This window comes from Gymnoscopelus microlampas (genome assembly GCF_963454915.1).
Source record: "Gymnoscopelus microlampas genome assembly, chromosome: 22".
Lineage (NCBI taxonomy): Eukaryota > Metazoa > Chordata > Actinopteri > Myctophiformes > Myctophidae > Gymnoscopelus > Gymnoscopelus microlampas.
The window spans coordinates 32,353,228-32,378,648 of record NC_139959.1 but is presented as its reverse complement, the minus strand read 5'-3'; the positions used below and the strand labels follow the sequence as shown (position 1 = coordinate 32,378,648).

Here is a 25,421-nt window from a genome sequence, read left to right as displayed (position 1 = left end):
TTGGGGATGGGGAGATGGGGATTTTTTTTTTTACTGTTTTAGAAGATATTTTTGAATAGCCAAAGTATACTGTATACCGTTTTTTTTTTAATCAATAAACACAATTTACCTGACTGAGATTGTTGCCTATTTGTTTTCAGAATCTTGTATGTATATATGTGTGTGTGTGTGTGTGTGTGTGTGTGTGTGTGTGTGTGTGTGTGTGTGTGTGTGTGTGTGTGTGTGTGTGTGTGTATATAACTAAATAAATACATACAAATATACATGAATAAATATATATATATACATGAATAAAAATAAATAAATAATATATATATAAATAATATATATATATATATATATATATATATATATATATATATATATATATATATATATATATATATATATATATATATATATATATATATATATATAATAAAATAAGGGAATAAGGGGGGGGGGGACCACCCCCCAGATCCCTAGGGGGGGGCACCACCCCCCAGGTCCCTAGGAGGGGGGTCACCTTGTGAGCCCCCCCCCCCCCACACACACACACCATGTGACCCCCAAAATAAGGGAGGGATGCCCACCTACGTCACAGCCAATCATAGGTGGCTTATTGCACATGCTCAGTAGCATTGCTCGAGATAGGGAGGAGGGAGGGGGGATCTCCCCCCTCCCAAATTGTGGAAATCCAGGTTAGGGCTGAAGGTGTGATTTTCTGGCAGCAACCCCAGCAGGGGGTCACGCATACTTAATTTGGTACCATACAGGAGTTTACCGACCTACAAAACTTTGAGTTTTCCGAGTGGAAAACTCTTGTAAATTCTTGTAAATTCTCTGAGTTTACATCTCATATTCATCGGTTTTCATAGCCGGAAACCTTGTTTTTTTTGCAGTGACAGAGATGCGTTCCAGGATTGAATGGGTTAAGTATTCTTCCCCCCCCCCGTAGGATCAAAATTTAAAGCTGGCTGATAACATGAGCCCAATCATAATGGGTAATGCCCTCGTAGCTCCCAGTGCTTTGTGTGCTGGCAAAAGCAGATAAGAGGCAGGGAACATGCAGACGAAAGGCATCGGGATAGGGGGCTGGCCCGGATCCAGCTCAGCCTCCCGAGGGGGCAGCACTCTGCCTGCTCTGGGCAGATGTCAGGCGGCTCCTGGCCGTGGAAGGCAGGTGTGAGCGTGGCCAAATCCACCGCCGCACCTGCAGTGTCCTGGCCCTCCAGACGGAAGTTACAGTAACTGGTGCCAGACACAGCAGGGGGAAAAAAAGAAAAAAGAATGACCATACTGTACAAGTTGCCGTCGGGGCAGAAACCTTGTATATCCATATTTCATCTTTTTATGTACTTTTTTCATGAATGAATGCCCTATTTCATACTTCATTATATGACCGTGTTGGCGCAAAAGTAGCTAAAATAGACGATCTGAGAGTACGTTCTCTATTTTTGAAAGGTTTTGCCTATAATAACATCCCCAATATAGGGACACCAGGTTGAAAGTGGTTAAGCCTGTCTATGGGTTTTATCATTTTTTTACGTAATTACACATAACACCAATGAAAAGTATAAAAGGGCCTGTGACTAAACTATAACTGCATTGGATCCATTGGAACACAGTTTCTTTATTCCTTTCCTGAAAAGTAATGGTTTCGTGACGTACAAGTTTTCCACCTGACAGCGACAATATAGCACCTCCCCCTAAACAGTTTACTTTTCAAATGAGCAGAAGCCGGGGTTGTTGCTCATTGCTGCAGGGCTTTCTAAAACTACTCATCATTCATGGTAAATAAGAGTCTTTATAGCATTACGGGACCATGAGAGTAGCTTGCTTGAGGTGTGAAGGGGGATGGTGTGTGTGTGTGTGTGTGTGTGTGTGTGTGTGTGTGTGTGTGTGTGTGTGTGTGTGTGTGTGTGTGTGTGTGTGTGTGTGTGTGTGTGTGTGTGTGTGTGTGTGTGTGTGTGTGTGAGACAGAGAGAGAGAGAGAGAGAGAGAGAGAGAGAGAGAGAGAGAGAGAGACGGGTGTTCATTTACAGCAGCACAGGTTATGTTGATAAAGGCTGGTGATGTTTGCTTTTATGCATTATTGCACATTTACCTTAAGACAGGCAAGCCCATTGTATTTAGTATTCAGTTAGTATTTTATTGTTATTTATTTATTGTTTATTTGGTCAGGCATTTCTCAGGACAGCTAAAGGTCCTTATTTGGGCCCTTCCAGGACCCCATTGAGTCCCTTTGTTCACCAAATTCAAATCAGAAAAGGAGCCAAGCAGAGAGGAGTGAAAACTAAGAAAGTAAGTGGATTTACATGCTGTACAGATCTCTTTAAGTTATAGATTATTGTGTATTCCTTTGTTTGATTTTGATTGAATACTTTATTAGCAGTTTGCTAAAAAAAAAGAGCAAGTAACCTACAGTTCAATACAAGGTCTGCTAAGAGGATTTTAAACCCCAAAAAGCCTATGGCTTGTTTACATCAAGCTAAACACAAGCTAAACTTTATTTTCATGCTGTTTTATGCTGCTCAGTTTGGGTATTCTTCCTGCTTGTCTTGGTTGAATTATTATAGTATGCTAGCTAAGCTATTAGCTGAAACTTTTACATGTGCTACAACATATTTATTGATTTGTTTTATTTTATCTAAGTAGGTAATTGTGTTAGCCTTTCACATACAGTTCAAAAGCTTAAATGCTAGGTTTTGATGGAGGCTTTGAACAGGTCGGGGGTGGGGTGGAGGTGTCTACAGTCTGCAGTCTGCACTCTGAAACTGGCTTCTCTGGAATCAAGTCAACTAACATATACTGCTTTTTAGACTTTTACTGGGGCCAGTTAAACATTGCAGTCACATGTAGGTTCTCTTTTAGAGCAGTGTAGATGTGGAATTGTGTTGTTTGTGTAGATAAACAACTAAATAGATCCTAATTGTGTTTTCCTTGTATTTCAGCGTCTTGCAGGACTCTCTTTGAGTCTCTGAGAAGAAGCCATCGCCTGGACCAACCAGAGAATGCTGACCAGAAGAAAAAGATGAATGCCTCAATGAAGAGCCGACAGAGAAGATTGAGGGTAAGTTATATGGAACTGTTTGTAAGATGTTTTTTGTTTTACATTCTGTGTTCCTGTAATAATGGTAATGTAATACATAATTTAATTGCTATTCTATGTTTTACAGTTGATGACCACCAGGACTGCATGTCTGGAGTCTGATGGAGAAAGGGCCGTGTGGGCGCACGCAGGCCCAGATGAAGAGGACGGCATCGTAGATGGACGGGCGGTGTGGATTGTTTCATCTCCACCCGAGAGAGATGAGGAGCTTTCTGCTTTATGCCAGGTGCTTCAGGAGAGGAAAGACAACCGAAGAGACCCGCGTTCCCTTCATCACCACCGCGTGCGGCGAGACACACTGGCACAGAACAGCTCATTTTTAGCTCTCTTACACAGTAACTAAGTTGTCCAGTTTGGTGGAGGGACTCCAAAGACAAGAGAGGCCGTTCAGCGAGACACTGCCTGAGAGACAGAACTACAATTTCTTTTTGTTATTATTGTCCCCTTTGTGGGAGTTTTGTACAACTTCTGGGGGTCCCTGGAAAAAAACATTTGGAGATGGGGATTTTTTTTTTTACTGTTTTAGAAGATATTTGTAGAATCCCCAGAAACAAAGATTTGAGTAACAAATGTTCGCTTTAAGAAAATATATATATTCAAAGATTTGCACACATTTTCCACGATTTTGGAGCAGATTTGGTTCCATTTGTACACTCTCAGAGTTACAGACCCGTAAGGGTCCATTTGGTTCCATTTGTACACTCTCAGAGTTACAGACCCATAAGGGTCCATTTGGTTCCTATCCATCATTTAGCTGGGGACCCCCTGGAACCCCCTCAAGGACCCCTGGGGATTTTTTGTTTTTACTGTTTTAGAAGATATTTGTAGAATCCCCAGAAACAAAGATTTGAGTAACAAATGTTCGCTTTAAGAAAATATATATATTCAAAGATTTGCACACATTTTCCACGATTTTGGAGCAGATTTGGTTCCATTTGTACACTCTCAGAGTTACAGACCCGTAAGGGTCCATTTGGTTCCATTTGTACACTCTCAGAGTTACAGACCCATAAGGGTCCATTTGGTTCCTATCCATCATTTAGCTGGGGACCCCCTGGAACCCCCTCAAAGACCCCGGGGGATTTTTTTTTTACTGTTTTAGAAGATATTTGTAGAATCCCCAGAAACAAAGATTTGAGTAACAAATGTTCACTTTAAGAAAATATATATATATTCATATGTTGGTTTTTTTATCAATAAACACAATTTACCTGACTGAGATTGTTGCCTATTTGTTTTCAGAATCATGTATGTATATGTGTGTGTGTGTGTGTGTGTGTGTGTGTGTGTGTGTATATAACTAAATAAATGCATACATAACATATATATATATATATATATATATATATATATATATATATATATATATATATATATATATATATATATATATATATATATATATAAATAAATAAATAAAATAAGGGGGGGGGGCACCCCCCCCCCCCCCCAAGATCCCTAGGGGGCACCCCCGCCCCCCCCCCCACACAATGTGACCCCCAAAATGAGGGCGGGATGCCCACCTACGTCACAGCCAATCATACGTGGCTTATTGCACATGCTCAGTAGCATTACTCGAGATAGGGAGGGGGGATCTCCCCCCTACCAAATTGTGGAAATCTAGGTCAGGGCTGAAGGTGTGATTTTCTGGCAGCAACCCCAGCAGGGGGTCACGCATACTTAATTTGGTACCATACAGGAGTTTACCGACCTACAAAACTTTGAGTTTTCCGAGTGGAAAACTCTTGTAAATTCTTGTAAATTGTCTGAGTTTACATCTCATATTCATCGGTTTTCATAGCCGGAAACCTTGTTTTTTTTGCAGTGTTAGGTCAGTCTTTCAGATCAGCGCAGGCAAGAGCTGACTCGGGCAGCCAGCAGCCCTGCCTTGCCTCTATGGTGGCTCTGCTTCTGGCCAGGCCAGCACAGTGTACTAATCAACTGTCATTTTCATTGACATGCGCATTCTGTTTTGAGAGTGGCGCGGCTAGAGAGCAGAACAAAGAATCAGCCTGCCTGTCCTGATAAGCAATCCATTTGACTGAATCTATTCATTAGCCCAGTGGTTCTCAAACGTTTTCATGTCAAGGACCCCCAAATTGACAATTATTAGCCAGCGGACCCCCATTTCAAAAGATAAGCCAGGGACCCCCATAAGAGAAGATTTTTACGGCTCTCTAGCAGTGATTCTCAACCATTTTAATTTCAAGGAGCCCCAGTTTCACATACATTATAGGCTACGGACCCCCATTTAATGGCATTTCTATCTCTGGGACCCCAATTTATATAGTAAAATGAATATTGATTTAACTCTGAGAGTGTACAAATGGAACCAAATGGACTAACGGGTCCATTTGGTTCCATTTGTACATTCTCAGAGTTACAGACCCATAAGGGTCCATTTGGTTCCGATCCATCATTTAGCTGGGGACCCCCTGGAACCCCCTCAAGTACCCCTGGGGTCCCCGGACCCCACTTTGAGAACCAATGCATTAGCCTACTATGCAACAACAAAACACAACAGTATCACATGAACAGACCAGTTACAGACCAGAGCAGTTTCACTCCAAACACAGCAAATACAAATTCAAGAGAATAAGCCAGCAGTAACCTAAGCCTATAATGCCTTAAAAGTGAGCATTTACACATCTGATGGCACACAGACACACACAACAAGGAAGCGAAACAAATAAGAAAGACAAGTGCCGTCTTACCTTAAGATGCACTTAATACAGGCATGATTAGTCAAACAGTGGTACAACTGTTTGCCACCGACTAGAAAAAAAACACACCTGTGTGAAGGTAGCGGCGCCTTTGATACATTTTGTCATCAATAAGTGTTTATAATGTGTTTATAGCCACGTGTCATGTGAAGCTTGACCAATCACTTTGTTGACGTGTCTGACCAATCAGAACGTTGACGCAAAAGCCAGGTATAGAGCAGGATCGCGCCGCTAAAAACATCAACTGCTGCTAATTAACAATAATAATAATGCATTGCACCTGTGCTGACCTAGTGAACCGGGAAATATACCATTTGTCAAGATAGGGGGAATACAAGTTTTGTGGAGAATATAATACCTTGTGAAAGCCATCATTTTGTTCTAATTTGCATTTGTAGTTATTTTACAGTAATTTAATAACATAATAATCAATGCTGTAGACATAGAGACATTCATGATTTTATTTTATGAAGTACATTTATTTTTTCCCCATGGAGCCTTGCTATACTCAATTGACACCCCGGATATAGACCAGTAGTGGGAAAAGTGCTCAAATATTTTACTTAAGTAAAAGTATCAATACTGCAATATAGAAATACCTATAAGTAAAACCGGAATTCTAAATTTACTTGAGTAAAAGTACAAAAGTATTGGCATCAAAATGTACTTAAAGTACCAAAAGTAAAAGTACTCATGCAAGAATGTCCCTTTTCAAGTTAAATGCATAAAAATCTTTTGAAAATAGTCATAGCCGATCTACAAGCTCACAATGCGGCGCGATGCGGCGCATTGTGAGCTTGTACATCTGCTATTTTCAACAACAAAAAAAATCTTTTTGAAAACTTGAAATGGGACATTTCTACAAAATGAGTACTTTTACTTTTGGTACTTTAAGTACATTTTGATGCCAATACTTCTTCTCTGTTTTCAGAGTGGCGCGGCTAGAGAGCAGAACAAAGAATCAGCCTGCCTGTCCTGATAAGCAATCCATTTGACTGAATCTATTCATTAGCCCAGTGGTTCTCAAACGTTTTCATGTCAAGGACCCCCAAATTGACAATTATTAGCCAGCGGACCCCCATTTCAAAAGATAAGCCAGGGACCCCCATAAGAGAAGATTTTTACGGCTCTCTAGCAGTGATTCTCAACCATTTTAATTTCAAGGAGCCCCAGTTTCACATACATTATAGGCTACGGACCCCCATTTAATGGCATTTCTATCTCTGGGACCCCAATTTATATAGTAAAATGAATATTGATTTAACTCTGAGAGTGTACAAATGGAACCAAATGGACTAACGGGTCCATTTGGTTCCATTTGTACATTCTCAGAGTTACAGACCCATAAGGGTCCATTTGGTTCCTATCCATCATTTAGCTGGGGACCCCCTGGAACCCCCTCAAGTACCCCTGGGGTCCCCGGACCCCACTTTGAGAACCAATGCATTAGCCTACTATGCAACAACAAAACACAACAGTATCACATGAACAGACCAGTTACAGACCAGAGCAGTTTCACTCCAAACACAGCAAATACAAATTCAAGAGAATAAGCCAGCAGTAACCTAAGCCTATAATGCCTTAAAAGTGAGCATTTACACATCTGATGGCACACAGACACACACAACAAGGAAGCGAAACAAATAAGAAAGACAAGTGCCGTCTTACCTTAAGATGCACTTAATACAGGCATGATTAGTCAAACAGTGGTACAACTGTTTGCCACCGACTAGAAAAAAAACACACCTGTGTGAAGGTAGCGGCGCCTTTGATACATTTTGTCATCAATAAGTGTTTATAATGTGTTTATAGCCACGTGTCATGTGAAGCTTGACCAATCACTTTGTTGACGTGTCTGACCAATCAGAACGTTGACGCAAAAGCCAGGTATAGAGCAGGATCGCGCCGCTAAAAACATCAACTGCTGCTAATTAACAATAATAATAATGCATTGCACCTGTGCTGACCTAGTGAACCGGGAAATATACCATTTGTCAAGATAGGGGGAATACAAGTTTTGTGGAGAATATAATACCTTGTGAAAGCCATCATTTTGTTCTAATTTGCATTTGTAGTTATTTTACAGTAATTTAATAACATAATAATCAATGCTGTAGACATAGAGACATTCATGATTTTATTTTATGAAGTACATTTATTTTTTCCCCATGGAGCCTTGCTATACTCAATTGACACCCCGGATATAGACCAGTAGTGGGAAAAGTGCTCAAATATTTTACTTAAGTAAAAGTATCAATACTGCAATATAGAAATACCTATAAGTAAAACCGGAATTCTAAATTTACTTGAGTAAAAGTACAAAAGTATTGGCATCAAAATGTACTTAAAGTACCAAAAGTAAAAGTACTCATGCAAGAATGTCCCTTTTCAAGTTAAATGCATAAAAATCTTTTGAAAATAGTCATAGCCGATCTACAAGCTCACAATGCGGCGCGATGCGGCGCATTGTGAGCTTGTACATCTGCTATTTTCAACAACAAAAAAAATCTTTTTGAAAACTTGAAATGGGACATTTCTACAAAATGAGTACTTTTACTTTTGGTACTTTAAGTACATTTTGATGCCAATACTTCTGTACTTTTACTCTAAGTACATTTTAAATTCCGGACTTTTACTTGAGTAAAACGTTGCTGTCGGGCAGAAACCTCTTATCTCCAATTCTCCATATTTTAACTTTTAGCTTTTTCGTGCTTTACTTTTACTTTTGCTGCTGGGTCCTTTCAGTAGGCCTGTTATGAGCCTCTAGCTGAGGTTGGCTTGGGGGGCCTTTCAGTAGGCCTGTTATGAGAGTAGCAAACTAAACTCTGGTTTAGTTTGTTCTTATTATCCATAGCACCACATTCCTTTGTTGCAGAAATACATTTCTTTCATTCAAAGTCCTTCAATATAGGTATGCTGAACAGGAGGTAAACAAATCAAGCGATGCATTTTTAGCAATAGTCCTGTCCTTTTATCACCAAAAAACCCTGTGTTGTTTTGCATGCAGCAAGCACAGTCCATGGCTACTAACCTTATGCCTCTTCGGGGGGGGTGCTATAAAACTATAAGTGTTCATCTCAAAAGACAAACAATAATATGCAACCTTTTTGCAGCAAAGAACAGCACATGTGTCTCCACACTGCTGTTGTGTCATACTGTCTCTCTGCGCGTCACGCAGGTAGTAACGTCATCCACAACACCTTTCAAAATAAAAGCATTTGGTTCAAAAGAAATAAAAGGATATCAACTTAAAGCAGGTAAGTTTCACAATAAGGCCACAATAACATTGTCTGTTCAGCCAGGATATATAATATTTTAGTTCTTTGGGTTCTTTACAGTGAATGAAATAGTGACAGAGTGTATAAAACTAAAGGTACGTGTGCAGTATTTAAAACAATTTAAGGTCACATATAATGCTAGTGTAACGGGTTGTGTCTGTCTGTCCGTGTGTTTGATGGAGGTGTCTATGGCAGGGGTCTTCAACGTTTTCAGGCCAAGGACCCCCTAGCTGAGAGAGAGATGAAGCAGGGACCCCCTACTCTATATTGTATAAAATTGTGTTTCAGATTACAGATTGAACTTAGTCTGCTCTTTTTTCCCTCTACACCTATAGCCTCTTTGCCAAAAATAGCCGATCTACAAGCTCTCAACGCCTCACGATCTTTGCTGCTTTGGAGTTGCTTTGCTGCTTTGGCCGGAAATCGAACCCAGGTCAAGTGCTTGGAAGGCAACTATGCTAGCCACTATACCACCAACGCATTTGTTGCAGCATTTTAAAGTGTTTACAGATTTGCATAGAGACAAGGTTGTACGGGACATAAAGGAAAGTACAAAAAGCTTGTGTTCTGCGTCTGGCAACTGTCTTCATTTTTCCCAAAGCTTATCAGTCTCCAAATTTGCATGATTGCATGGCCTTTAAACCTCTTCTGACGATTAATGTTTCCAAAAAGACATGAAATTATTACCAGGCATTGGTATTAACTCTAAAAATCCACACATGTAAAGAAATCACAAAAGTAAAGTCCATAAATAACTGTCTGTGGAATAAAGTGGGATGACACAGGAAAGAAAATGTATTGAACACACTAAGAAAATATGAATTGTTGGTATACAGTATCAGTATTTGTACCTCTTATCTGTGCAAATCAGCATCAGATGGTTTATTGCAAATTGAAAAACATCTCATGATGGGTAAAATCAAAGAGCTCTCTCAAGACATTTGCTAAACCTGAGAGGCAATGCACTCACATTGTTTCCTCTGCCCTTTTGGAGCTATTTCTGAGTCTTTCAGAGTGGTCCTTAGCCTGGTAAACCCTCCCTCCGGAAATCTCATTTCCATTTGATTTCAGGAGTAATCAAATGGAAATGAGATTTCCGGAGGGAGGGTTTACCAGGCTAAGTGGTCCTTGGCTACTGGCATATGTTCCATTTTGATGCTGAGCAACAATCAGGTTGCGAATGTGTGGAGAGAGTTCTTACCCGCTTTTACTCATCATTTCTATAGTTCATTCTACAGTTCTATAGTGGTAGAAAAACAGTCAGACCTCTGTACCCTGCACGGTTTAACTGCTTCAGTAAATCTGAGACTCCTTGGACCATGTCATTCACTCATCTCTCCATCGCAGCTTCTTGCTCTCAGGAGAACCTGTTCCCCTGTCATCAGCCTCCAGCACAGATGTACGCCCACGCCCAGGCAAGGATAACTTTTATTACAGTTTGTAAAAGTGACAGATCATGCTCATTGTCTGATGTGACTTTAAGGTTGAAATGTAAATCAGTGTGAATGCTAATGTGCACTTCATTATCATCATCAATGTATGATTATTTGTCTAATTGTTTGTTTTTAATGTCACCTTTTCTTCAATAAAGCCCTGCCAACTACATCATATGGCCTGTTCCTTGGAGGAGTTGATGCAAAAAGGAGTTTAGCTTGTTATTAATTCAGGTCCTACATTGACACAATAGTATATGAGAAAAGTCATACTAAACTCGTACTGTGTCATAAAAAATGAAGTCATACAATACTTTAGTATAAACAAAATGCCATACAGTCCTGTTGTTAAAAACATACTTTGTTCTTGTCAGCCTAAATTGTTCACAGCACAGCTATCTATTTTTATATTTAATTCTTCTCGTGGTTGTCATGGTTACTAACCATGTGTCATGTGTGTCAGAATGATTGGTACTTTTACTTTTGGTACTTTAAGTACATTTTGATGCCAATACTTCTGTACTTTTACTCAAGTACATTTTAAATTCCAGACTTTAACTTGCTTTACTTGGGCATTTCAGTAGGCCTTTTATGAGAGTAGCAAACTAAACTCTGGTTTAGCTGCTGGTTCCCTTCCCCCTATGGCAATGGAGTGAATAGGCTTGGCCGGGCCTGAGTGCATGGCTGCAATAATGACGAGGAAGATGGAGATCCTTAAATTAACATGGTTACAAACATCTGCATCATGGAAGATGCCAAGACTAATTGGCATCATCAAGATTAGAGTCATTGGTGTTTATTTTGTTTGTATAATTATCCTTTGTAAAAAATGTCTTGTGTTTGTATATTTTATGTTTACTATGCAGTTCATTGCTATTAAAATCAACTTTATCTGGGATAAAGTTATTTTACATGGTAAGGCTACCAGATTTTTGGTCTGGACTTTTGGGCAACTCAACTAAAAATATCAGGAGATTTTCGGGAGAAATTACAATGCAGGAGCACAGCAGGAGAAAGTGTAAAATGCAGCAGTCTCCTGCTAAATTCAGGAGTGTTGGCAAGTATCCCAATCAGAATCAAGCATTCAACCATGATATGTGAGCCTTATGATAAAAAATCACACCTGTGTGAAGGTAGCGGCGCCTTTGATATATTTTGTCATAGATATGTGTTTCTACTAGAGAAACAATATTAAATCTCTGTAAATGTATTTCAAGGCTTCCAGTGGCACTAAATAGTGCCATTGGAAGCGAATCACCAAATGCATTCCAAGGTAAGTGGCAAAAACTGATCTGTCATAGCTGATAGAGTGGGTACCTAAAAAATAAACTTTGTGTGTGCGTGTGTATAAATGTGGTACCAAAAAGATATGTATGTGTTATGAAATAATCTATACAATTTATAAGACATCATAGTGATGTCATGAATAGTAACATAGTGATGTCATGAATAGTGACCAATCAAAACGTTGACGGACCTGACCAATCAGAACGTTGACGGACCTGACCAATCAGAACCTTGGCGAGCCTGACCAATCAGAACGTTGACGCAAAAGCCTGACCAATCAGAACAATCAGCCTGACCAATCAGAACGTTGACGGACCTGACCAATCAGAACCTTGGCGAGCCTGACCAATCAGAACGTTGACGGACCTGACCAATCAGAACCTTGGCGAGCCTGACCAATCAGAACGTTGACGGACCTGACCAATCAGAACCTTGACGCAAAAGCCAGGTATAGAGGGCTAATATCCGCTCTATACCTAAAGGTATAGAGCGGCTAGCGCCGCTAAAAATGTTTAACCAATGGCAATTATTAACAATAGATGGTAACACTGGAACCTTTGGAACTGGTTCCAGTTCCTTAAAAGTTGATTATTGAATGTGCTTTCGCCCTCTGGTGTCTGATATGGACCATTCTACCGAATTGGTTGAAATTGCAGTCCCACAATGAAAAAACTATTTTAAAAAACAATTAAGTAGTCAGACCTTATATTTGTACTAATATCATCTTATGATCTATTTAATCACAATACATTAATTGAGATAGAACAAAATGTAAAAACATATATATGCTACTTCATATTGGGAGGTGGCTGTCCCAACCCCTAACTCCTAAATTTCAATTCATGAAAACAATATCTAAATGATTTTTGTCAATTTATTACATTTTGTTTTTAAATACATCATTTATATTTATCTTAAAGGGAAGTTGAAATATTAAGATTGATTTTGTGGATTTTCTTTAAATTAAAAAACATCATATAAAAAAAGCTGTCCCATGTTTTCATGTCACTACCGAAACACAACGAGTTTTAGTCCATAGGTGGAGCCTGGTTTTAGCCACACTCCCACACTTTTCACCAAGAAATGACATAGACTTCCTGTTCATCATGGCCACCTGGTGAGTAGCTAGTTTACTTCAGTCAGAAGTAAATGTCTTCCAAAGTCTGAAAATCAGTGTGTATTTTTAAGGATTGTCACTACCGAACACATCATTTCTGCAATTATAAACTCCTTTTGAGGTTTACTTCAAATGTGATGTTTTTTATCCATGTACAACTGCTCAAAGCTGTGTTTGCAAGCCATGTCTTGCCTAGCATTGTTGAGTTAAGCTAAAAACTAGCTAAAATTGTTACTACCAAAACAGTCACTACCGAAACATTATGCTCAAGTTTTGGTAGTGACATCATTGTTTCGGTAGTGACAAAATTGGATGTTCATGCTTTTGAGACATTATTAAAGTAAGTTTTTCAAACATGTACATAATTGTAACATGTACATTCTATTTCATCATGTAGTTTTGCAGGGAGAGATAAAACACCTAAATGCTTAAACAAAATTTGGGGCTGAGGGAGACAGGCAAAGGAGATGGAGAAGTTTTGTTGGGCTTCCACACGACCTAGCACCGAAGGTGATCAGACAGTAGTTATTAACTTGAAGAGCTTGAGCAAAGTTGCAGAAGACCTACGCTGTGACACACAGGCTAATGTCTCATGTATAGGAAGTCACTCCAACACACCACAAGTGCATCAGGGACGGGTGCAATACGTTAGTCCGACAGACCATTCCTCCGACAGCGCATGCCTCCGACGTTTACTATACTAACCCTATACCAAACCCGAACCCTAACCCTAACCGCACGCGGATGCCACGTAGTCGGAGAAATGGGATGTCGGACTTACGTATGCCCCCCATCAGGGACTGGAGTCACATGGTGGTACCTGTGGCTCATGAAGACAGAGGACTATGAAAAAGGAATGCATGAGCATTCGATCTTCTCTACTATGAGAAGTAGAGGAGATCAGTGTAACAAAAGCTGTGATACAGAGATGTGCGTGTTGTCTGTGTACACAACATATGGTACACTCACTATGCCTTATCGCCTTCCATGAAACATGACCATCCTGCCATTTGTGCTCAACTTCAACCAATTATTTAGTTCCTGAAGGACAACAATCCAAACCCAAATACGTCTTCATCAGTGATGGGCCGACCGTTCAATATCAAGGAAAGAACCTTCCAGATGGGATTCACTGCTGTAAATTGGAGTTAGGTACCTGGAAGGGGTGCCTCCGACGTTTACTATACTAACCCTATACCAAACCCGAACCCTAACCCTAACCGCACGCGGATGCCACATAGTCGGAGAAATGGGATGTCGGATTTACGTATGCCTCCCACCTGGAAGCTGGTCACAGAAAAGGGCCATGGAGTTGGAGCCACCATGAAGCTAACTGCAGAATCACAAGTAGCCCTTATAACACACTCCTACCTCTTAAAATCAAGCTCATCTACGTGGAAGAGGAACATATACTGTATGCAGAATAAGCGCAATCCTTCCAAGAGCTGCCCACTAACAAAGGTACACTGAGCATTCATCAACTTATTTGTACTATCCACAATCCATCCACGCTTCTTTTACAGCTGCGAATGGAGGACAATATATGGTACTGTGCACCATGGACACGGTCATCATCTTAATCCATCCAAGTCACTCAGAGGTTGTCCATGTCCAAAGCATTGTTCGAAAAGCCAAATCTGTGAAAATATTGACTATGGCACCGCCTTGTAAACAAAATACTATGGTCACTACCGTAACAATACAGTCACTACAGAAACACCAGTTATGTTGTCAAAAATCAAAGATAGTGAGTTATCAACCAATATTTTATGATAATGATTGGTTAGGTGTATGTGTAATTTCAACTATCATTAATTCTGAAATCGAGAGTACTTCCGGGGCAGCGCCATGTGAGCACGCGTTTTGGTTGAGCTCCGTGCCGGTATTGTGCATAATGTAAATATTTTACCAGTTTGACCACAAATCTACCACAAAGTGTGTGAGAACACTCAACAGAGACATTGAGATCTTTTTGTTTTGCCTTCGTTGTAAAAACTGCAGCCTACGATGCCTAAATATCCTAAAGCCGGCTCCATTGCTAAGGCTACACCGGCTAGAGCTAGCTCGGATGGTAATGCTTCACCGGCTGGAACTAGCTCGAATGCTAATGTTACACCGACCAAAGCTAGCTCGGATGCTAATGCTACACCGACTGGTGGGATGGAGGCTATCCTCCAGGCTATCGCTAAGCTGAGGACGGAACTGCTCGACAAGGGGGAGGCCCAGTCGGTCGAGATCAAGACCCAGGTTGATAATCTCAGGGCGGAAATTAAACAGGCTAACGATAACGCCAACGCTAAGATTGTGGCCTTGGAGACACATTTTGCAGGTCTGGAAACTGCCGTTAACGACCAGTCCGATAGGATCACTGAATTGGAGCGAGAGTTGGTCGTGGTTCTGAAAGAGCTGGCGACCCAGAAAGCCCGGGCCGAGGAGCTGGAATCGAGGGGGGCGTCGTTTCAATTTACGGGTCACAGGGGTGAAAGAAGGTAGAGAGGACGGCAAGCGACAGACCGATTTTGTATCCCAGTGCCTGAAGGACGCGTTTGGCCTCTCCAAGCTACCCACCTTGGATATTGCCCATCGTACGTTACGCAAGAAGTCGAGTGATGGAGACCGCGGTACACCGAGAGCGTTCGTCGTCAGGTGCCACTACTTCCAAGAGAAAGAGGAAATCTTGAAGCTAGCCAGGCAGGGGAATCAAGTGACCACCGCCAACGCAATCCGAGTGCATCAAGATTTTACGCATGAGGTGGCCAAGCAGCGGGCTAAATTCAACGAGGTACGGGGCCTGCTCAGGTCCTGTGAAGGGGTCCGCTTTGGCCTGTGGTATCCTGCGGAATTAAAAATAACAACAAAGGAAGGCGAATTCAATTTCAAGGATCCTGCAAAGGCGAAGGAATATATACAGAAGAATTTGAATTTGAAAGAATTTTGGAGACGGAGTGACGACGGGACGAGGAATAATGGTTATTTTGTTACGATGATTTAGCGTCTCTTTCTTTTTCAATAAGCCCAATGGATTTTATGCTCAGCGGACAGTACAGAAGGACTTAAGCTCCATTAATTCTGAAATCAATATAATCAACTTTATACATTTTACAAAGAAATATAGCATTTAATTTTGATAAATCTTAAGAATTCAATATTAAATCTTTATTCTAAGGTAATTCTACATGTTTCGGTAGTGACACATTTTGGGAGAGGAAAGATATTCCAAAAGATTATGAAAATACAATATGATAATTGACTGTACTTTTACTAAATATGTGTCCCTTAGATCTGGTGCAACGTGAATATGGTCAAAGTTAAAATTTCACACAATTTCCAACTCTGAATTTGAACCAATTCGGTAGAATGGCTCATATAGGACATGTCCTCAAACCCTCAGGAAGACTACTGAAGAGCCATGCGGCCTCATCCTTTTCAACACTATTACCTGCTGTGGTCAGCACCTCATCAACACAGGTGTGCGCTCCCTCCTTTATGTTTGCCTCAAGAACAAGAACATGTGACACTGCTTCAGCTCAGTATTCTTTTATGTTCAGCGGTTATTTTTTTGTGATTTAATCTTTAAGTTCTCTGTCTATTACTTGAGCTTTTGCTTTTGTAGTGTGTGTGTGTGTGTGTGTGTGTGTGTGTGTCTCTCTAAATAAACTGAAGTAGCTAAACTGAAACACTCTTTAATTTCTCACAGGGATTTATTGCCGTTTTGACGTGGCTCTGGAAATTAAACATAACACGACCCTGCAGACACCCCTTCAAAAAATCGCCTATGAAACAATACAAAAATAAATAAATATGCGCAGAGGTATTAATTAATAAGCAAACATCTTATCAATGTTTTTTTTTCAAATAATTGTAGTGGAGTAAAAGTACAATATTATTGCCTCTGAGATGTAGTGGAGTAGAAGTAAAAGTACTGAAAAGTTAAAATACTTTATGTCAGTGTGTTCTGTGCACAGGTCATTGGCATGGAAGTGTCCATGCGGCAAGAGTTTTGGATGCAGGCTGGCAAGGTGAAGTGTTTACATGTTCATATGAATGAAAGGATAGATAAGAGCACCAGCTCTTATATGATGTGCTTGGAATCCAATTATACAATTATTTCTTTGGTGTAAACATCCACTCAAGACCCAGAAATAGTAGATGGTTTGTGAAGGATGGACTGCACTCAGAACTCATCGCATCACGACACGTTTTGAGCTTGTAGATCTGCTATTTTCAAACATTTTAGTACTTTAAGTATATTTTGATGCCAATACTTTTGTACTTTTACTCAAGTAACATTTTGAACACAGGCCGTTTACTTGTAACAGAGTACACTTCTACATTGTGGTATTGATACTTCTATTTAAGTAAAAAAAATGCAGTACTTTTTCCACCACTGACCACTGTCGAGATGGGGTAGAAAAGGACACACAACCAAACAGCCATTTGATTGACACACCTTTCCATAATATAATCTTTATTGCTTTGTCTTAAAGGGGTTGTATACAGAACAGGCAGGGTGTTTACATCTGTTTGATTCTGTGAAGCACTGACATGGATGTACTGACACCAGGGCAAGGATAGAGGGAAGACAGACGACACCGTTAAAAAGGATATGATGAAAAGAAAACAGAAGAGGAATGAACGGTGAGTGACCCCCCCCCCCGCACACGCTCCCCGTTAATTAATGCTTTCAGAACGAGGTCCAGTATTCGTGTGTGTGTGTGTGTGTGTGTGTGTGTGTGTAAGTTGTATTTTAGCCGTCACACTTGACTTGATTTGGGATGTTTCGCTGCATAAAGCAGAGAGAGAGAGTGTGAGTGTGAGTGTGAGTGTGAGTGTGTGTGTGTGTGTGTGTGTGTGTGTGTGTGTGTGTGTGTGCGCGCTGTTGGGGGGGGGGGGTGGATAGCTTGTTGAAGAGAAGCGAATAGAAGAGAAAGGTTGTTACATAAAAACTGAAGATGAGGTTCCACTACGCTGTATATAAAAAAAAAAAACATCCAAGTTTGTTTTCTGTTCTTCTGATGTCAAGCTTCACAGTCAAGTGCTAAATGTAGTGATTGACAGTTCTGAATAATCATAATCCTCATAATCGCCCCCCCCCCAAAAAAAAAATCTAAATTAAAAACAAAACAAAAGTAATACGCAGACAAATAATCACGACTCGGAAGAACCTCTTGCAACTCAGGAAAAAAAAGGTGTATTTGAATAATGGATTTTAGAAAGACCCTGAGAGCGAGATATTTATATATATATATATTTATAATATGATAGATAGAAAGAGAAACTGAGAACATTTTTAAAGTAAAAGTAAAACAACAAATCATCCATAATTGAACAAATCAGGTTAACATGCAGAAGAAATTATAACCTAACCTAAAACTCACCCTTTAACTGAACACAATAGATTTTCACAGTTTTTATACGCATTTATATATACATACATACGAAATATATATATATATATAAAATGTATACACATACTATATATATATATATATATATATATATATATACAATATATATATATACATATATACTGTATATATATATATACATACATGCATATATGAAATATATATATATATATACACATATATCATAAATGAAAAACATTACCGAAAAACAAACAAATAAAATCATTTCTAAGCCAAACTAACAACGAAACGAATAGACCCAACACAGTCTGTTATCAACTCATATACAGGTGATCTATAATAAAGCTTTGTTGATTCAGATATTGATTATTATTATTATTGCTAGTCTGCTTTCCCCCTGACCTGACAGACAGGCCAGTTAGTCTGCACAACATCAAAGGAAAACGCAACAATGGTCATCGTCTGTCACTCAAACACTCTGCAGCAATAGATGTGTGAGTATTAATACATGGCTTCTCCTCAAGTCATCATAGAAACTAACTTGACACACGCACGTATGTAGGAACACACACACACACACACACACACACACACACACACACACACACACACACACACTCACGCGCACGTGCGTATGCACGCCTGGGATCCAAATAAATACATTTAAAAACAGTCCATGTGCATTCCAATGGAACTCCAGTATTCATATGGCCGCACACACACACACACAGAGCACAAACATACATACACACACATAAACTAAGGGAAGGGGGACAAAGACACGTGAAGAAAGAGAAGCTCATAGAGTCTGGTGTGCGAGTTCTTGCATTTAGCATCTCCTGCTTTGCCTTATAACCACTTAAACCCTATATATTCTTGGTTGACCGGGGTCACCCAGGGCTCCGTACAAGGCCCTCTCCTTCTTCCTCTCGACACCAAATAAATTCGCCTGAAAATAGGCGAGCTACAAGCTTGAAGAAAACGTTCGCCTATTATAGAAGGGACGCTATAGGGTTCAAGTGGTTAGGCCTAGTTCCCGCTTTGGCGAAAAGGTGGCGCATGACAAAGAGTGCCACGCCTGGCACATTTGACATATTATCGGTTGACAACATGTTCCTTTTTTCGCCGAAGCATACATATGCCTTAGTACTCTTTATTCTACTGTTACAGTAGGGGGAGAGAGAGGGGGTGAGCTGCAGTACCAGGGTGCGGCCACAAGGGGTCCGCCACCACAGCTGCCTAGATGGGGCATAAAACCTCTAATCTCTGTTATCCATCCTCTGTTTTAATTCCTCTGCTCTCAGATATAATACTACTGTATTAAAAACACTCTTTCACATAGTCTCTCTGTCCTGATTGTGCTGCGATGTGCTGTAGTAGTTAGTTAGTAGTAGTAATAATAATAATAGTACAAGTAGTTTGGGGTTATGTTAGTGCCACTAACGTGCCAGTAGCTGTCAGCAAAATGAGATCAGCACCAACTGCTGGTGCCGTTTTCGACACATCTTCCTATCTGTCCGATTCACAGTCAAATCCTCAGTGTGAATTTAACTTGAGTTACAAATGGATACCTTAACACTGAGGATTTTACTGTGTAGACTCTGCGACTGTCTGTCTGTCTGTCTGTCTGTCTGTCTTCTTTGTCTGTCCAATGCTGTACAGTTCTGTTATGAGCTGCTGAGGTTTGTTTTGTTTTGTTTATTGAGGTTTCTTGACGTAAAAAAAAAAAAAAAGAGGAAGGAAATTATACAAGAAAAAAAAACTGCATTAACAAATGCACCGGTTCTGACACCATCATTGATAGGTGGCCCCGCCACCCCCTTTTAAGGTCAAAGATTAAGATTAGGGAGGTTTGGTTTGGGGTGGATGGGGTCAGGTAGCCCTTGTTGTTTTCTGTTAGAAGGTGGGTGGGTGTGGGGGGACGACGGGGGCAGCAGGGTGATGCAGTTCAAGTAGACTAATAATAATGAATAAAAGAAAGCCTAAAAGATTAATGAACTACATTAATAGTGTTCAACTCATAACCCCCCTCATCCATTCATCCATCCAATTCCAAACATGGACTTGATAGGGAGGGGAGGCGTCCAATTAAGGCTTTGGACCAGAACCCAGAGAGCCGGGCCAAACGTGTCAGTTCAGAGTCAACTAACCATGTTATGTTAACCCAGGAACAGAAGGCCCACGGAGGAACCGTGCTAGTTGTAGAGGGGAAATGAGTGGAAACGCTAGCTTCCTGTTTGGCCTTACAATAGGAACCAGGCTAATCCCTGAGGCGGTGTATAAGTCAGGCTTAGAGGAGTAGTTCACCCAAAAAATTACTTATTTTCTATCAATTACACATCCCATGAAGCCTTGAACTCATGGCGATTTTTTAGCTTTTGTCGCATTCCTAAGCCAATAATTTGATGACCAGGTCATTGGTCAGCAGGAGACTCTTTGAGTTCCTCTGGTAGGAGACTCTTTGAGTCTCTCTTTGAGACTCCAACTCTTTGAGTCGTCGGTCATTAAATTATTGGCTTAGGAATGCGACAAAAAGGCTTGGGGTGTGTAATTGATAGAAAATAAGTCATTTTTTGGGGTGAACTACTCCTTTAAGTTGTGCTCTGAGCAGGCCCTGTTAGGCCCAGGGTAGCATCTAGCTCATTGTTTCTCAAACCTTTTCATTTCAAGGACCCCAATAACCCTTGATAGTTCCATTTGTACACTCTCAGAGTTACAGACATGTAAGGGTCCATTTGGAACCGCCTCAAGGAACCCCCACTTTGAGAACAACTGGTTATAGCCCAGGTTAGCCTGCTAGGCCATGCAGTGCTACCCGTGGTTGCAGGCTTGGAAGACACATTGAGGACTTTATTAAAGGGTTTGCCTAAAAAAAACAGGTCATCGACCTCAGAGAAGAGCTGGTCTGAAATCACCTCGAAGCAGTACACTGGAGGTGCAGTGAACCTGGGTCAGACATTAGCAACAATGTGTGGTTAACACTTTTCAGAGGCCCTTGAAAGAAGCTTCCATCAACACTAAGGGGGCGACGGTGAGAGAGAAGGTCGTGGGGGGGGGGGGGTTTGACCACATACGCGCGTGCCGTGCACACATTCACTCACACAGAAAGGAAACATAGATCCGTTTTTGTTCAGGTAAAAATACATAAAGTTTCCCCCTCCCTTCACCTGAATCCCATTAATGATCTCACCCAAACACACAAATACAGAAAATACTCTAGTCATGTGACCACACACACACACACACACGCCTCATGGCCAACAAAGACATGGACTCAACCGAGAATGACTATGAATAAGAAATCACTAACACACAAAAACGAACTCTTAGAGCCGAGCAAATATTGCCCATATCAGTCTATGGCAAGAGAGAGGGACATAGGATGGGATGAGCAGATATGTATACCGAAGCATTGTGATGCATAAAAAAAGGAGAGAACAAAAAGAAGAACAGAAGACCACAAAACCATAAAGCACTACATCCATCCTTTGAATAGTCTGTTTTCACAGGGAGAGGTTGAGTGTGATGTGTTGACAATTTGTCAAAGTCTGCCCTTGTGTGTTCTCAACGTAAAAAAGAAAAACATCAAACACTTCAGTCCGTCAAATGTAGACAGCAGTAGACCAGACAGGTGTCACCTAGCAACTCCCGTTTGGCCATGCAGGCGAAGACTAAGAATCGATTGAGATGCCAAGGTTCATCGGTCTGTCCGTCCACTTGTCCCCGAATGGACAAGGTCTGTTTTCCAGTTACGAAAAGGCTTCCTCAGTTTGTTCCAGGAGTAGATGGTTGCTTATCAACAACCAGCCAAACACAGCTGGCAAATTAAGTCTAGCCACTTTTGGCAGACGAGACAGCTTTCATTCTCTTCTAATCTGAAACTCAAACCGTGGCTGGTGAGACAGAAAGAGGCCGGTTCATTGTCCAGACATATCCAGAGCCAACGGTGGCTAACGGACAACAAAATTAATGTTTACCGTCTTGCTTAGTTTCACACTCGAACCCTTAACAGAATTTGTTTATCTGGTTGGAGCCCAATTATGGTTTAAATACAGAAAAATAAATCTAGACACAGACAGTCTGTCCCACCCTGTCTGTCTGTCTGCCTAACTTGATCACAAAATTTCTTAGAAATCGGAGTCAATATATAAATTGTCAAGTCATTCATTTATTGCTGAAAGATAGAGGTTCCCCGCATGAAAAAAATAATGATGCAAATCATTGCCATCATCATAAAAAGCTATAAAAATTAGATCCATCTTGTGAAACGATGTAGATAAAGACATAGCAAAACAAAAAGACATCTCGTAGAAGGAGAAGCTAGTAGTAAGGCACTTTTTTTAGAAAACGTTTTCATCTTTGTTTAATCAAAGTCATCAGCTTTTGGAGGCTTTTTCATTGAATTTGCTTCATCCTCATCATCGTCTGCTGTCTTTTTTTTTATCTTATGGCACTAAGGTGACATTGGTTTAGATCCAGTGGAGAACAGGGGGGCTCTCCTTTCACTCCACCCCCACCAGAGGGGGCTCTCCACCAGGCAGAATGTGCTCCAAGTGGGGCTGGGCACGGATCTCCAGCAAGCCCTGGATGAAGCCCTCCGTGGGGGCAGCAGAGGCCACTGGAGCCTGCCCCGGGCTGGAGGAAGAGTGGGAAGATGAGGATGAGGGGTCTTTGGATGATGATGATGAAGGTCCGGCGGCTGTGGAATCGCTAGCTTGCCGTTCGCCGGGAGTCTCGGTCGCCGTCGCTTTGCGGGGAGCGGTTTCGCTCTCCGCCGTCGGCTCCGCCGGCTCGTCGGAACGGGGTTCCGGAGGACTACTCTCTGACCCAAACGAGGAACCAGGCGTCGACTCGGACCCGGACGCGGGTTCTGAGGTGCTTCCCTCCGCCGCGGGAGATTCCAGACCGGCCTCCGCAGGAACGGAACCAGACGACACCTGCGATTGGTCAACTGAAGGCTTGGGCTTGTGGGTCTCCGCTTCTTTACTGGACTCCTGGTCGTTCTCCTCCTCCTCCTCCTCCTCCTCCTCCTCTCCGTCATCCAGCTCTTTGCCTTCTCCGCCGACGCCTCCTCCCCCTCCTTCGCTCTCGTTCTCCGAGGGGGGGCAGGTGGAGGTGGGGGTGCAGGAGAGGTCTCCGTCCTCGCTGCCGTCGTCGTGGCAGCCGGTGGAGGAGGGGGCGGAGGACATGCCGGGGTCGCCGCGGGGCTTCAGGTGGATCCGCTGGTGACGCACCAGGCTGTGTTTCAGGGTGAAGGTCCGCTCGCACGTCTGACACTGGTAGGGACGCTCCCCTACAGGAAAACACACCGTGGTTATTAGCAGTGGTGGAAAAAGTAGTCAAATGTTTTACTTAGGTCAAAATATCAATACTGCTATATAGATATATAAAAAATCTAAATGTACTTGAGTAAAAGTACAAAAGTATGTACTTAAAAGTACCAAAAGTAAAAGACAGAATGTCTCATTCCAAGTTTTCAAATGTATAAAATCTTTTGAAAATAGCAGATCTACAAGCTCACAATGCGTCACATTGTGAGCTTGTAGATCGGCTATTTTTCAAATGGCCGGAATGTATATGAGGGCTGAAGTGGTTAATGTATGTTTGTTTTGTAATAATAAACAAAATCTACAAAGTAACTAAAGTTTTCAAATAAATGTAGCGGAGTAGAAGCAAAAGTATTGGAAATTGGAAATACTCAAGTAAAGTACAAATACCTCTCACCACAATTGAGAATTGTATAAGAAATCGCAAGGAATCACAACATATTGAAGAATTGTAGTCTTATCGAATGATGGCAAAAGAATCATGATAAAATCTAATTGAGTAAGCGTGTGTTCGTGCGTGCGTGTCTTACCAGTGTGTGAGCGCATGTGTCGAGTCAGATCCTGCATGGACCAGAAGCGCTTTCCGCAGACATTGCAGATCTTCTTCCTCTTGTCCACGCGGCTCTCTCCTCCCTCGCCTCCCTCCTCCTTCTTTGGTTCCGACGCTCCGCCCTCGTCGTCGCTCCTCTCCTTCTCCTCCTCCTCGTCCTCGTCCTCCGACTCCCCGCTCTCCCCTCCTCCCTCGCTCTCTCCTCCCTTCGCCTCTCTCTCCGTCGTCTCCTCGCGGTCCTGCTCTTCCGCTTCGACCGCTTTGCTCGTTTTGTTCTCCTCGTCTTTCGGCGCCGCGTTCCGCTCTTCCGCTTTCTCGCTCACTTCCTCGTCTGCTGCTGCTGCTGCTGATGCTGCTGCTGTTGTTGTCGTTGCCGCGGCGACCGGCGGCGGCGCGGGCGTCTCCTCGCTCAGGTGCGCCCTCTCGTGGCGAGCCAGGGTGGTGGCGTAGCGGAAGCTCTTCTTGCACACCCGGCACACGTGTTTGTACTCCGGAGCGGGCTTCACGGCGGGGGTGAGGGAGGCGAGAGCGGAGGGCTTCTCCTTCTCCTCGCCCCCCGTGCTCTGTGATGCTGCTCCTGGAGCAGTGGGAGGCGGAGGAGGAAGAGCCGAGGCGGCGGCGGCGGCGGAGGTGTGGGAGGGTCGCTGGTCCGCGGCGGAGCAGGTGGGCGCTGGGGTGGAGGAGGAGAAGGTGAAGGAGGAGGTGAAGTCGATGAGCTTGCTGGCGAAGTTGAGGTCCAGGCTCTTGTTGCTCTGAGAGTCTTCGTCGTCTTCGTCAGCGTCCATCTAAACAATTTGCAATTACAATGTAGGCATTTAGCAGACACTCTTATCCAGAGCGACAGTGTAGTAGTGCCTCAGTAAACTAGGATCACGGTTTTAACTTCAACTAGACCATACCCGGTCGACGCATCCGTGGGGGGATTTTTTACTTAAGTAAAAGTAGCAATACTGCGATATAGAAATACTGTTACATGTAAAAGTTTAAAAAAAAAAGTAAAAGTACTCATTATGCAGAATGTCCCATTTCAAGTTCTCAAATGTATAACAATCTTTTGAAAATAGCAGATCTACAGGCTCACAATGCGTTGCATCGCGACGCATTGTGAGCTTGTCGATCGGCTATTTTCAAATGGCCGAAATGTATTTAGGGCTGAAGTGGTTAATGTATGTATTGTAATAATAATCAAAATCTACAAAGTAACTAGTAACTAAAGTTTTCAAATAATAGTAGTGGAGTAAAAGTA

General features: G+C 41.8%; 1 protein-coding gene across 3 annotated transcripts in view; it reads right to left on the bottom strand.

Annotated features, from left to right (window-relative positions):
- Positions 1-18,862: 18,862 nt before the first annotated feature.
- Positions 18,863-25,421, bottom strand: part of LOC311038867 (ras-responsive element-binding protein 1-like) — a 69,348-nt gene continuing 62,789 nt past the window's right edge. For all 3 annotated transcript variants that reach the window (XM_084048485.1, XM_084048484.1, XM_084048486.1), the window contains 2 exons: positions 24,156-24,960; positions 18,863-23,591 (listed from right to left, as the gene is read on the bottom strand). In XM_084048485.1, coding sequence (XP_083904611.1) covers positions 22,801-23,591; positions 24,156-24,960 — 1,596 coding nt within the window. In that variant the 3' untranslated portion in view covers positions 18,863-22,800. The remainder of the gene's footprint in view (positions 23,592-24,155; positions 24,961-25,421) is intronic.